Raw genomic sequence first — 11,797 nt, 5'->3', positions numbered from 1 at the left:
AGGATTACAAATCGTTCTACTATAAGGACACGTGCACACGAATGTTGATTGCAGCACTGTTTACAATAGCAAAGACCTGGAACCAACCCAAATGCCCATCGACGATAGACTGGATAGGGAAAATGTGGCACATATACACCATGGAATATTATGCAGCCATCAAAAACGATGAGTTTGGGTCCTTTGTGGGGACATGGATGAACCTGGAAACCATCATTCTCAGCAAACTGACAGAGGAGCAGAAGATCAAAGACCGCATGTTCTCACTCATAGGCGGGTGTTGAACGATGAGAGCACATGGACAAAGGGAGGGGAGCACTACACACTGGGGTCAGTTGGGGGGACATAGGGGAGGGAGGGTGGGGGGTGGGGAGCTGGGGGGGGATAGCAGGGGGAGAAATGCCACATGTAGGTGATGGGGAGGAAGGCAGCAAATCACACTGCCAATGTGTGTTCCTATGCAACAATTTTGCATGTTCTTCACATGTACCCCAAAACCTAAAATACAATAAAATAAATAAATGGGAAAAAAAAAGAGTAATATAGGATCAATTTTGAGCCTTGACAAGACAGACAATAAGACCAAAATATTCCCAGAGGCAATAGTTATTAACGCTAAAGCTTTCAATTGGAAAAAAAAAGTTTTTGAGTGTGTTTTTGAAAAATGTTATAAACATATAAAAACTTGTACATGAATATACATAGCAGGATTCATCTTAGCTGAAAGGTGGAAACAACCTAAATGTCATTCACAGGTGGATGGATAGACAAAATGTGGTGTATTCCTACAGTGGAATATTAGTCATCAAAGGCATAAAGTATTGACAATGGGGGTGAACATTGAAAACAAAAGTGAAAACAGCCGTATATAAAAGGCCACATTTTATATGATTCTACTCATATGAAATGTCCAGACTATGTCAATCTATAGACAAAAAGTAGATTATTGGTTGCCATGGCTGGGCAAAGGAGGGAACTGGGGTGATTGCTAATGGGTAAAGGGTTTTTCTCTGGTGATGAAGAGGTTCTAGAGCTAGTGGAGATGGATGCACAAGTGAATATACTAAAAAAATAAAACACTGAATGGTACACCTTGAAAGAGTAACATTTTTGGCAAATAAACTATATATCAGTAGTGATGACACAAGAACAGAGCAGCAACAGCTACAACAACAAATTCGAAAAGAGAATACAGGAAGAGTTAGGTGAAGGGTTTCAGTGGCTTCCTGGGCTGGAAGACCCTTGTACCGCACCTTTGCAGAAGGAGATCAGCTTGAAAGATTGCTCACCTCTTCACGAAGAAGCATTGTGAAATCCAAGCCAACTTCAGTGGAGGATTTGTTTTTGAGAGGGAGCAGCGGAGGTCACTCAGCAACATGCAGCTGCAAATCTCTCTTGTATATTGGGACAGGATAGATTCTTGCTTATTCTTCAAGGCTTTGCTGAGTCCATCCAACAATTCCTCACATTTAAAAGACTGGGGCAATTGAAAGTGACCACCTCTGAATTAGAAACAAATGAAATGAACAGAATAAAGTGCATGGGGTTATAGATGCCAGACAGCATAGAAGTAGCCTGGAAAGAAAAGTCCTAGATGTGGGCTGGACCTAGTATAATCTGCTTGATATCTTCCTACTCTGAAGAATGAGATGGATGAGACCTATCTCCAGGTTGTCACCTTATAACTGACATATGTGGGAGGCCATTCTCCTGCTGCACTGTTGCTTGTGCAGTCAGTTGTGCTTGATGCTATGAGCTAAGGGACCTTGGCTTTTCTTCTTGTCAAGTGTTCTATTACTGGTTTTTCCAAGAACACTATTTCTTTGATCTTAGCCTTCACCCTCTGTAGCTTTGTGGCCTAGTGGAAAGAGATGGAATTAGAAATCAGAAACACTGATTGCAAAATAAACCCTGCTTATCCGTGAGACCTACACTGGAGTCTCCCAACCACAGTGTTGCAGATGCATTGTGGTGGTGCTTCAAACTGCAGATCTCTCTCACCCTTGGAGTCACTCAGAGCCTGGGTGGCTGAACAGCACCTTTGGCTGTTAGCTGGCTTGCTCAGGGTGACTCAGAGGAAAACCTAGCACGTGAGGCCTGCAGAATTGTAGTTGGTAAGCACTATTAGCTACATCAGCACTCATGGCTCCCTGTCAATACTGTGCACTGCCAACAGGAGCTCTGCTGCCGGGGTGTCTTCAGCAGCCAGGGACAGGCAGAACCATACCCATATTGCAGAATTGTGACTGATGGTTTGTGGGGTGGGGGCAAGGAAGGGACATGTTCCAAGTGTCCAGATATGCCCAGAGCTCAGCCAAGGTGTGGACAGTTAGGAGTTGGGTATGGCGCTGGGGGAGGGATTCTGGTTAGGGTCTCCTGAGGGCACTGGCCCACATAGCAGTCCTGAATTTTTCTCTTCATATTTATATAATAATTCTGTCCCAATTTGGTTGATGGGCCATTCATATGAGATTCCAATTCATAGTAGAATGATTCTTATTTTTGTTTATTTTGTTTTGAGATGGAGTATCGCTTTGTCACCCAGACTGGAGTGCAGTGGCACTATCTTGGCTCACTGTAACCTCTGCCTCCCAGGTTCAAGCGATTCTCACGCCTCAGCCTCCAGAGTAGCTGGGATTACAGGCATCCACCAGCATGCCTGGCTAATTTTTGTATTTTCAGTTAGATGGAGTTTTACCATATTGTCCAGGTTGGTCTTGAACTCCTTGGCTTCCCAAAGTGCTAGGATTACAGATGTGTAACGCTGCGCCCTGCCCATAGTAGGATGATTCTTCTAACAACACATGCAGCTTTTGCAAATTAGAGCTTCACTGGTATCTGGAAATATTTGATATAAAAATTCTATTAGAGCCAAAGTCCATTTACATTATTTTGATGAAATTTAATATTAGTCTTGTCCATGAAAGAAGGCAAGAACTGAACCAAAATATACTGTTCCCAAATGACCAATTTCTGTGTGCACCCTAATGTCAAAAGGGAAGTAAGGAAAGAGAGTCTCTTAATTTCTGAGCCTCAATTTTCTCATCTGTAAAATAAACACAATAATTCATAACTGACTGAGGCTAGAGCTCAAGGGTGACTCTGTTCTCCTTGCCATGCCCTAAAATATTGAGGTTTTTTGATTAAGACATAAAAAAACATTCAGAATTTCAAAAAACTAGAATCTGGTAGAAGTTTTTTCAATTAAGTCCCTTTTATTTTATACTCAAGGTAACATGAATTAAGAGCAAGCATTGCTCAAAGTGGTTCCTCAGCCTTCTGCTGGGGAAGTTTTCATCCCTTCATTTCACTTGTTGGAATGGTGAAAATCTGCCCACCCTGCAATCTTGGGAGGCAGACGTGGAGATATCTGCAGGCCAGCTCCAGGTATATGGTCTGTTCCCTGCTTCCCTCCAGGATAAGGTGACCATCTCCTTCCTTTGTACTCAGCTTACCTACAGTGATGGTATCTTGTTAATAAATGCTTCACTTTCTCATCTGGGTCTCCTCTGAGCCATGCGCTTGGTAAAACTATCACAACACAAGACAAAACAAAGACTGAAGCAATCACATACTTTCTATTTTTTTTATTTTTCTATAAATTATCTCTTGGGACTGGAATGGCCCAAGCCTTGGGATTCTATATATTCAGGTCACGTCAAGTCCATCCTTTTCCCACACAAAAGGAGAATTGTAACATGGCAAAAAGCTAAGAAGCCTTGGCCTACAAGGACATATATGTACAAGGATTCTGTGACAGACCATGTTGCTGGGAGCAACACTGCAGGGTCATGGTGAGGCTTAAATGTGGTTATATGTGTTAGGGGGCCTGGAAGAGGCCTGCCCTTCCCTGGTGCATTGTAACTCTCCACCACTGAACCCAGAGGAGAGAAGAGGTTATAGACCACAACGAGGAGCTTGTTTTCCTACCTAAAAAGTGGTTCCGTTTTTTGAGAACTACTAAAGCTGTAATTAGAAGAAATGTTACCACAATGCTGACTCATGGCCTCAGGTGTGCAGCATGAGGACAACCCATTAGAGTGTGTAGCATGAGGACACCCAGATAGATTCAGCAGAGACACCCACCGTGCCAGTGGTGCTCAGTGCCAAGAATAACTGTAGAAAAGACTTGCTAAACCACATGTCCTATGCTGGCCTTTCTACACTACAGGTGGTTTCATCAGGTCTAGGAACTTACAGTAGCCTCAGGGGAGACAGGAGTGGGAGCCTGAGGGAAAGTCTTTCAGTGGAGCCAAGTAAGAGTGTTATAAAATGTAAATATTCCAGCTTAAATCTTGGAATCACACACCAGGAGGAGTCACCTTGAATACATGAATACTTATTAATGCATAAAAGATTTATTCTAATTTACCCATGTGTTTTCAAAGGAGAGAATATTTTTTAAGTGTTAACATTGTTCCAAATTAGCCAGGAGCTGTATTTGTGATCACCATTTCATCAAGATAAAATAGACAATAATAGTCTTAACGGAATCAAAACTTACCTTCTTGAATTTTGATGATGGACAGGAGTTTCAGCATACATGTTAATGCTACTACATGCTGGTTAAGGAGTGTTGGCCAAGTGTTTTATAATTAAGGTGCCAATGACCTTGACTGTTCTGTGAACCAATGTCAACTATAAATTAAATCCATTCTCTGTGTGCTCAGGTCTTGCTGGGAGTTTTCCCATTCACAGATGGATAACCTTGGCATTTGGCTGTCCTAGGGGCTAAAGGAGCATCCTGCCATTCCTATTGTATCATATAAATTGAAGAGGCATTAATTTTATTCTTTAGTACAAGGTGTAAGACATATGATTCTTTTATTCATTTACATCAAATTTAACCTAGGTTCCCATTCTGTAAGGTGGGTTGAAATTTCTATCTCTATTTTCTTTACCCCGGCCCCAGGATCATATGAAGAAACACTCATTGTCCAGAGCATTTAAGGAAAGCCCTGTGGTCACTGGAGTTACTAGTAATCACTACTGATATTTTATTTATCTTGGCCCATTTGGTTCCTTAAAGGCAAATACCTCAACTCCTTTTAGGCCAAGTTTGAACATGGGCTCTGACAAGGTGAGATGTCTTGCTAAGCTGTACTGCAGAGATCAGCGAATCCTTCACTCTCTTCCTGATCCTCAGAGGAAACTGTCAACATTTGTTTTTTAGACACCTGGGCTCAAGTGGTATTCTCACCTCAGCCTCCTGAATAGCTGGGACTATAGGCTCACACCACCGTACCCTGGCTAATTAAAAAATATTTTTTTTAGGGATGGTGTCATGCTTTGTTGTTCCGGTTGATCTCAAACTCCTGGCCTCAAGCAACCCTCTTGCCTTTGTCTGCCAAAGTGCTGGGGTTACAGATGTGAGACACGATGCCTCATTAGAAACCATTAGTATTGTGTAACTCCTTCTGCTATGTACATATCTTCGACTCTAATCCCATTCTTCTATCCCTTTACCTCTCAGACTCTCTGGCATAATTCTCCTGAATAAGCTCAGTTTCCTATGCATAAATATCCAAGGATAGTGAAGATGAGGTAGGCTGATGGTTGGACATTGATTTTTGGATACCAGGCAATGCTGCATTTAGCCCTGCCATACAAAATTTCTGAGGTAAGGATAGTAAAGCCTTGGTCACTCTTACTATAAGAAAGAGAAGAGTCTTTTCCAGAAAGATTGGGATAAGAGGTTGGAGAGAGCCTTCTTGGTAGTGCAGAGCCATAGGGCATGATTAGGTACCATTGCAGGGTAGGGGCGGCAGGTAGGAGTGGGGGAAGCAGGAAGCCCCACCTTTCTGCCTGATCCTTTACCCAAAGCAAAAGCCTTAAGCTGCTGGAAGAGGAGGCAGCAACATTTGTAGCATCTAAGACAGATACAGACCCCTTGCTGCTGAGAAAAGGCAAACCCTCTATTCTGGGGGTTAGAAAATGCCCTGGGCCAAAATCCTACACTATCACCATTAGGATCTCCTATCACTAGGGGAGGGCAGGAAGACTCACTACAGATATAAAACAGAGCTTGGCTTTCACGGGAAGGAGCATCGGGGACACTCAAACGCTGCTGAACGGAACTGGAATATGCCAATCAAAGTATGCCTCTTTAGCATACGGATTATTTTGAGCTAAAGGCCACCAAGAACCAGCAGATACAGGAAAAGCTTTAAAAATGGGGAAAATTTTTCTTTTGTAAAGGAAATTTACATTTATAAAGAAAATCTCTATTTGTAAAGGTGTCTCCTTCTCTAGGTGAGGAGGACCAGGAAGAGGAATACTATACCAACGCTATCTACAGGGAAGGTACTAGTGTAAATCTGCATAATAAATCTTATTAAACAACCTTTGTTGACCATGTTTTTTCTTGGTCACTTTCCCATAACTTCCCATTGCCCCCCCTCCCTAGAAGGACCAAACGCCTTTTCCTTTGTTTAGCCTAAGATGGTATATAAGCCTCAATCAATTGGCTACCTCCTAGAGACACATTGTTTTCTCTGTGAACTCCCGTGCATGCGTATTCGTTCATAATTAAAACTGTTTTTTTCTCTTGTTAAAAAAAAAGAAAGAAAGAGAAGAGTCCCTATTTAATGAGAGCAAAATTAATTATCCTGTCAATTAACTTGTCATAATTGTGAATGTCACATTGGGTCCATAATCACTGAGAGCAAAAACTAGATGTGACTGAGAAACATAAACTAGGAGAGAAGAGGAACATATTGAGCTCCTATTATATGCTAGATGCTGGGACACATATAGGTGTTTCATGTTTCATTTAATCCTCACAATAGGCCCGCTAGGAAGGCATCATTATTCCCATTTTCAGAGAAGAAATCAGGGGCCCAGAAAGATTAAGTGACTTGCTGTGATAGACATCCTTGGTTGCTAATCCCACACACTCCCACCCCTTTCTCCCTTGTCCGTCTCCATTGTAGGGACAGGAAGAGCTAAAGAGTCACTTTCTCAAACCTCCCTTATGGCTAGGGGTGGCCCTGGGACACAGTATTTGGCTATGAGACAAATAGGAGGGTGATGAGAACTTTTAGGGGAGACTTTGTCCCCCTTTTCCCCTTTCTTCCTGTCGTGGATGCCTATTTATCTTCAGGCAACTTGCACGTGTGTGAGGCTGAACAGCTGTTTTCCCCCAAAGTCCTTAATGCTTTTCTGGTGACGTTCATTGTCGCACGTCATTTATTCTGCTGGGAGCAGCCAGTGCACTCCACCCCCTGCCACCATGACCCAGTCCTTCTCATACTTGTGAACCCAGCTCAATTATCGCCTCTTTCCCGGAAACCTTTTCTAATCTTCCTGAATACAGTGATTATTTTATCTCCTATATCTCCACAACATGGTATCTATGCCTCCTTTATGGTTCTTATGGTTTCTGTGTCTGTTTTTTCTGGTGTCATATAAGGCTTTCTAAGCAGGGCCTCTGTGTATATTTACAATCCCCAGAAAAGCCTAGCATGCATAGTGCCTGCAATATAGTAGCATTCAACCAATACTTTCTGAGTGAATAAAAGAGAATCAATCCAAGACCAGATCTGACTTTGCAGACTACCAAGAAGAGGCCAGGAGACTCCTACATACTGGTCCTAAGATAGTGAAGCCTGCTGAGTGAATGCCAGGCACTGCTATCCTCCAGACTTAGGTTATATGAGATTATTTATTGTCTTTTGTGTAAGTCACTATTTTGGGGGTATTGTGTGATTTACAGCTGAAAGTCTTCTTTCTCCTGAAACACTCCCCAAGGCCACGAAACTGTCTAAAATCCAGCATAGCACAGAGATAGCACAATTCAGCATCTGAACATTCAGATAGTACTAAACTACCCATAAGTGGGGATAGACTATCTGAAAAAGATATTTGAAAAAGTTTTGAAGAAGGCTGGTGAACAGATTGAGTAGGAATTAAGATGTGCTTAGAGATGGTAAAGTCCCCAGGATGGCACTACACCCAGGCAGGGCATGGGTACAACAGACAGCAAGAAGATACAGCTTTCTCGTGTTGCTGCAGGATAATGATTTCCATTTATCCAAATGTATGGGGATCAGTTAGTGTGGGCATCTTCTCAGATGGCGAGGGTGACTATATTTGCAACAGGGTTTTCCGTCGGAGTTTGAGTGTTTTGTTTTTAACCCAGATGGAAGTGGATAGAAAATCTCCATGCGTTCCATGAATACCTATGGCTACTGCTGACATAGAAGGGCTGGAGAAAGCAGCCAATTAATTTGCACCTAAAACTGCTTAGAATTCTTGCCACTTTGCAGATCTTTGGAGAGCATTTAGAGACCTATAGTTCAAAATACAGTAGTGGCGAGGTGTGGTGGCACACAGCTGTAATCCCAGTACACTGGGAGTCCGAGGCAGGTGGATCACTTGAGCCCAAGAGTTTAAGACCAGCCTGGGCAACCTGATGAGACTCTGTCTGTACTAAAAATACAAAAAATTAGCTTGGCATAGTAGCACACACCTATAGTCCCAGCTTCTCTGGAGGCTGAGATAGGGGAATCAGTCCAAGGCCAGATTTGACTTTGAGCCCAGGAAGTGGAGGCAGCAGTGATCATGCCACTACACGCCAGCCTGGGTAACAAAATAAGCAGCCTGGGTAACAGAGTGAGACCCTATCTCAAAACAAACAAACAAACAAAGAATCAATAGTAGTTCTCTCTATTGAAATTCACTTTATCAAAGTGAGTAGAAAGTGAACTGGAAAACACACTCCCAATTCATTTGAAGCAGGCAGTGAATAATCACGTGTGGTTGAGGGATTGGTAAAGTCTTTGTGTAAGAAAAGTAAGGTTCTAAAGTGGATACTATGGACTGAATTGTGTTCCCCCCTGCCCCCATCCAAATTTATATATGGAAGCCCTAACTTCCCATTTGACAGTATTGGAGATAGAGCCTTTAGGGAGATCATTAAGTTAAATGACATCATAAGGGTGGAGTCCTAATACGATAAGATTAGTGCCCTCATAAGAAGAAGACAGAGACCCAGGCAGGACACAGCACTGAGGAAAGGCCATGCAAGTATGCAGCAAAAAGGCAGCAACCTGCAAGTCAGGAAACGGTTTTTGCTGGAACCCACCCCTGCTGGCACCCTGATCTTGAACTTTCAGCCTCCAGAACTATGAGATACGTATGTTTGTTGTTGAAGCCACCAAGTCTGTTACATTTTGTTCTGGAAGTTGGAGCTTTGATATACAATATTCTCATAAAAAGCAATGAAGTGGCTCTCTGGGCTAGGACTGGCAACATGGCCAAACCTACCAAGAAGTTTGGGATCGTAGATAAATACGGGACCTGCTATGGCACCTCCCTCCGGAAAATGGTGAAGAAAATTGAAATCAGCCAGCATGCGAAGTATACTTGCTCTTTCTGTGGCAAAACCAAGATGAAGAGACGAGCTGTGGGCATCTGGCACTGTGGTTCCTGCATGGAGGCAGTGGCTGGCGGTGCCTGGACGTACAATACCACTTCCACTATCACGGTAATGTCCGCCATCAGAAGACTGAAGGAATTGAAAGACCAGTAGACGCTCCTCTACTCTTTGAGACATCACTGGCCTATAATAAATGGGTTAATTTATGTAAAAAAAAAAAAGCCATGAAGTGTTTTAATTTTGATGAATTTATGGTTGCAGAGGGGTGTTTCATGGAGCGTTGCTTTTATGCAGCAGCAGTTGCTTCTGAACATAAGGCAACTTTAAATACATCTTATGTTTGTTGATTAGTTTTGTCTGTTGCCTTGAGAGTTACCTGGAAACCTTTCCTAGTCTTCCTGAAAAGAGGTTCAAGAGAAACAATAGCTTCAGAAGGCTCCAGAACAAGTTTGTATGCCCAGGAGTCTTTGAACTTCTTCTCCCCATCAACCCAGGCTTGAAAATAAAACACTAAAAGAACTTTTGGCGTTATAACTAGAATCAGTGTTTTCACTGGTCTACATTCTGGCATGAGATGAAATGACCACCAGCAGCCCTTGCTTTCGGGAACATCTGAGCTCCTCAGAAGCATCAAAGATCTGATAAGCCAGAGGTCTTGAACAGCAGATTTTTTTTTTATATGACCATATTACTATTATTACTTAAGATTTTATAAACAATAATATCTGTCAATTAATGAATCTGGTAGACTAGTCATGTTTTTTATTATATGTAAAATAAGTATTTAACTAGTAAAATAATGATATAGTTAATCCTGTTATCTGAACCCACTTTATGTTCTTCCAGGAATACCTGGGGAAATACTGTGAAAGCCTGAGGAGTTTTGGTTAAAAACTCAGAAGTGTAAAGCTGCTATTTACAAAAGAATATTTCTGGTTGATTGTGATGTCACCATGAAAAAGTTGCAACTAGTTCTTTTGACTTTATGCTTTTTTAAAAAAAATCATTAAATGTGTGATTTCCTCTCAAATTTAAAGAGGTTTAAACTCCTTACATGTTGATTTTTTTAATATTGCGGTGGTCTTGATTAAATGCCATTTTTGTAAGTTGGTGAGTGAAATTTCAGCATGAGGTTTGCTTGCATGAGTCATTTATGTATCTTTTCACATTAGCTGTTTTTTTTTTTTAAATCTAAAAATACATACAGCGCATTGAATGACTTCCTAACTATCCCAAGGGAATCCTAAGGGAAATTCTCAGTTGAATTTTTGATTTAATCTTATACCTTGACTATTTATTAAAGGTAGCCAGCTGCCAAGTAGTCTAACACTGTTGGGTTAATAGTACTTAGTATTTATTTATCTTTTCTTTTCTTTTTTGAGATGGAGTTTCACTCTGTTGCCCAGGCCAGAGTGCAGTGGCATGGTCTTGGCTCACTGCAACCTCTGCCTCCTGGGTTCAAGCGATTCTCCTGCCTCAGCCTCCTGAGTAGCTGGGATTATAGGCACCTGCCACCATTCCCAGCTAATTCAGTTCCCTGTTTAAAAACTTTTGGTTGTTCCCTTATCCTGGTACTAAAAAGTGTTCTCAACATTTTAACTAGTTCAACTTTAGCATCTTCACCTCAGTAATACTGAGTTGCTTATTTTCAATATACTGGATACTTAGTGCTTTTAAAAAATGTTCTTTGGCTCATATTGTTTACACTTTGAAGTGGCCTGTGCTTTATCTCCTGTGTCCCAGTTCCACTCTGGTGCCCATTCTTTAAAGATTCAGCTTAACCATCACATCTTTTCTTGAAACCTCCTCTTATCCCCCTAAAACACTGTTTTATGTCCTGAAATTCTTTTTCCCTTTATACATTCTTTATGGATTTTATTGCAAACTTGCACTGTAGTTACACATGTAACTACATGTGTGTACATGCTTGGTCTTCTCTGATGTCATACAAGGCTTTTAGGAAGGGCCTATATGTATTTTAATTTCTTCTAGAAAAGCGTAGCTCATTGTGCGGCATATAGCATCATTCAGTAAAATTTTTTAAGTAAATAAGTGAATAGCTTAGCATCCAATGCCAGCTGTGTGTGTGTCTGTGTGTGTGTTAGACAAGTATGTGATCCACTAGATATAGAGATGTAATACCATTAAGATCCATAGAAATGGAATTGACTTTGAGAGAGCTAGGTCATATGGCAGCCTTTGGGACTTAGAAAGTTTCTGTCACAGAAATGGTTAAAGCCCAGGCTGTAGTAGTTTTTAACAGTTTTGGAGTGTTTCAGACTTGCCTACAGCCACAGTTCTCAATGTGAGGTCCCTAGTGTAGCTGTATCAGCATCTCCAGCAAGTTAGAAATGATTCTTGAATCCCATCCCATACCTATTACATCTAAAAGTCTGGTAGTGGAGCCCAGCCCTCCAG

At 41.6% G+C, this 11,797-nt stretch overlaps 1 protein-coding gene across 1 annotated transcript; it reads left to right on the top strand.

Moving 5' to 3' along the window:
• The first annotated feature begins 9,253 nt into the window (after positions 1 to 9,253).
• LOC108303160 (60S ribosomal protein L37a-like) lies at positions 9,254 to 9,600 on the top strand. Its single transcript, XM_017526922.2, has one exon. The coding sequence runs from the start codon at positions 9,254 to 9,256 to the stop codon at positions 9,530 to 9,532; it is 279 nt and encodes a 92-aa protein (XP_017382411.1). The 3' UTR covers positions 9,533 to 9,600.
• Positions 9,601 to 11,797: the final 2,197 nt, after the last annotated feature.

Source organism: Cebus imitator, unplaced genomic scaffold (genome assembly GCF_001604975.1).
Source record: "Cebus imitator isolate Cc_AM_T3 unplaced genomic scaffold, Cebus_imitator-1.0 Scaffold45, whole genome shotgun sequence".
Taxonomy (NCBI): domain Eukaryota; kingdom Metazoa; phylum Chordata; class Mammalia; order Primates; family Cebidae; genus Cebus; species Cebus imitator.
The sequence above is the reverse complement of the archived record's forward strand: the minus strand, read 5'-3'. Positions and strand labels throughout refer to the sequence as shown.

Excerpts from the sequence above, each read along its gene's own strand:
- LOC108303160 (XM_017526922.2), top strand. The coding sequence starts at position 9,254 with ATGGCCAAACCTACCAAGAAGTTTGGGATCGTAGATAAATACGGGACC.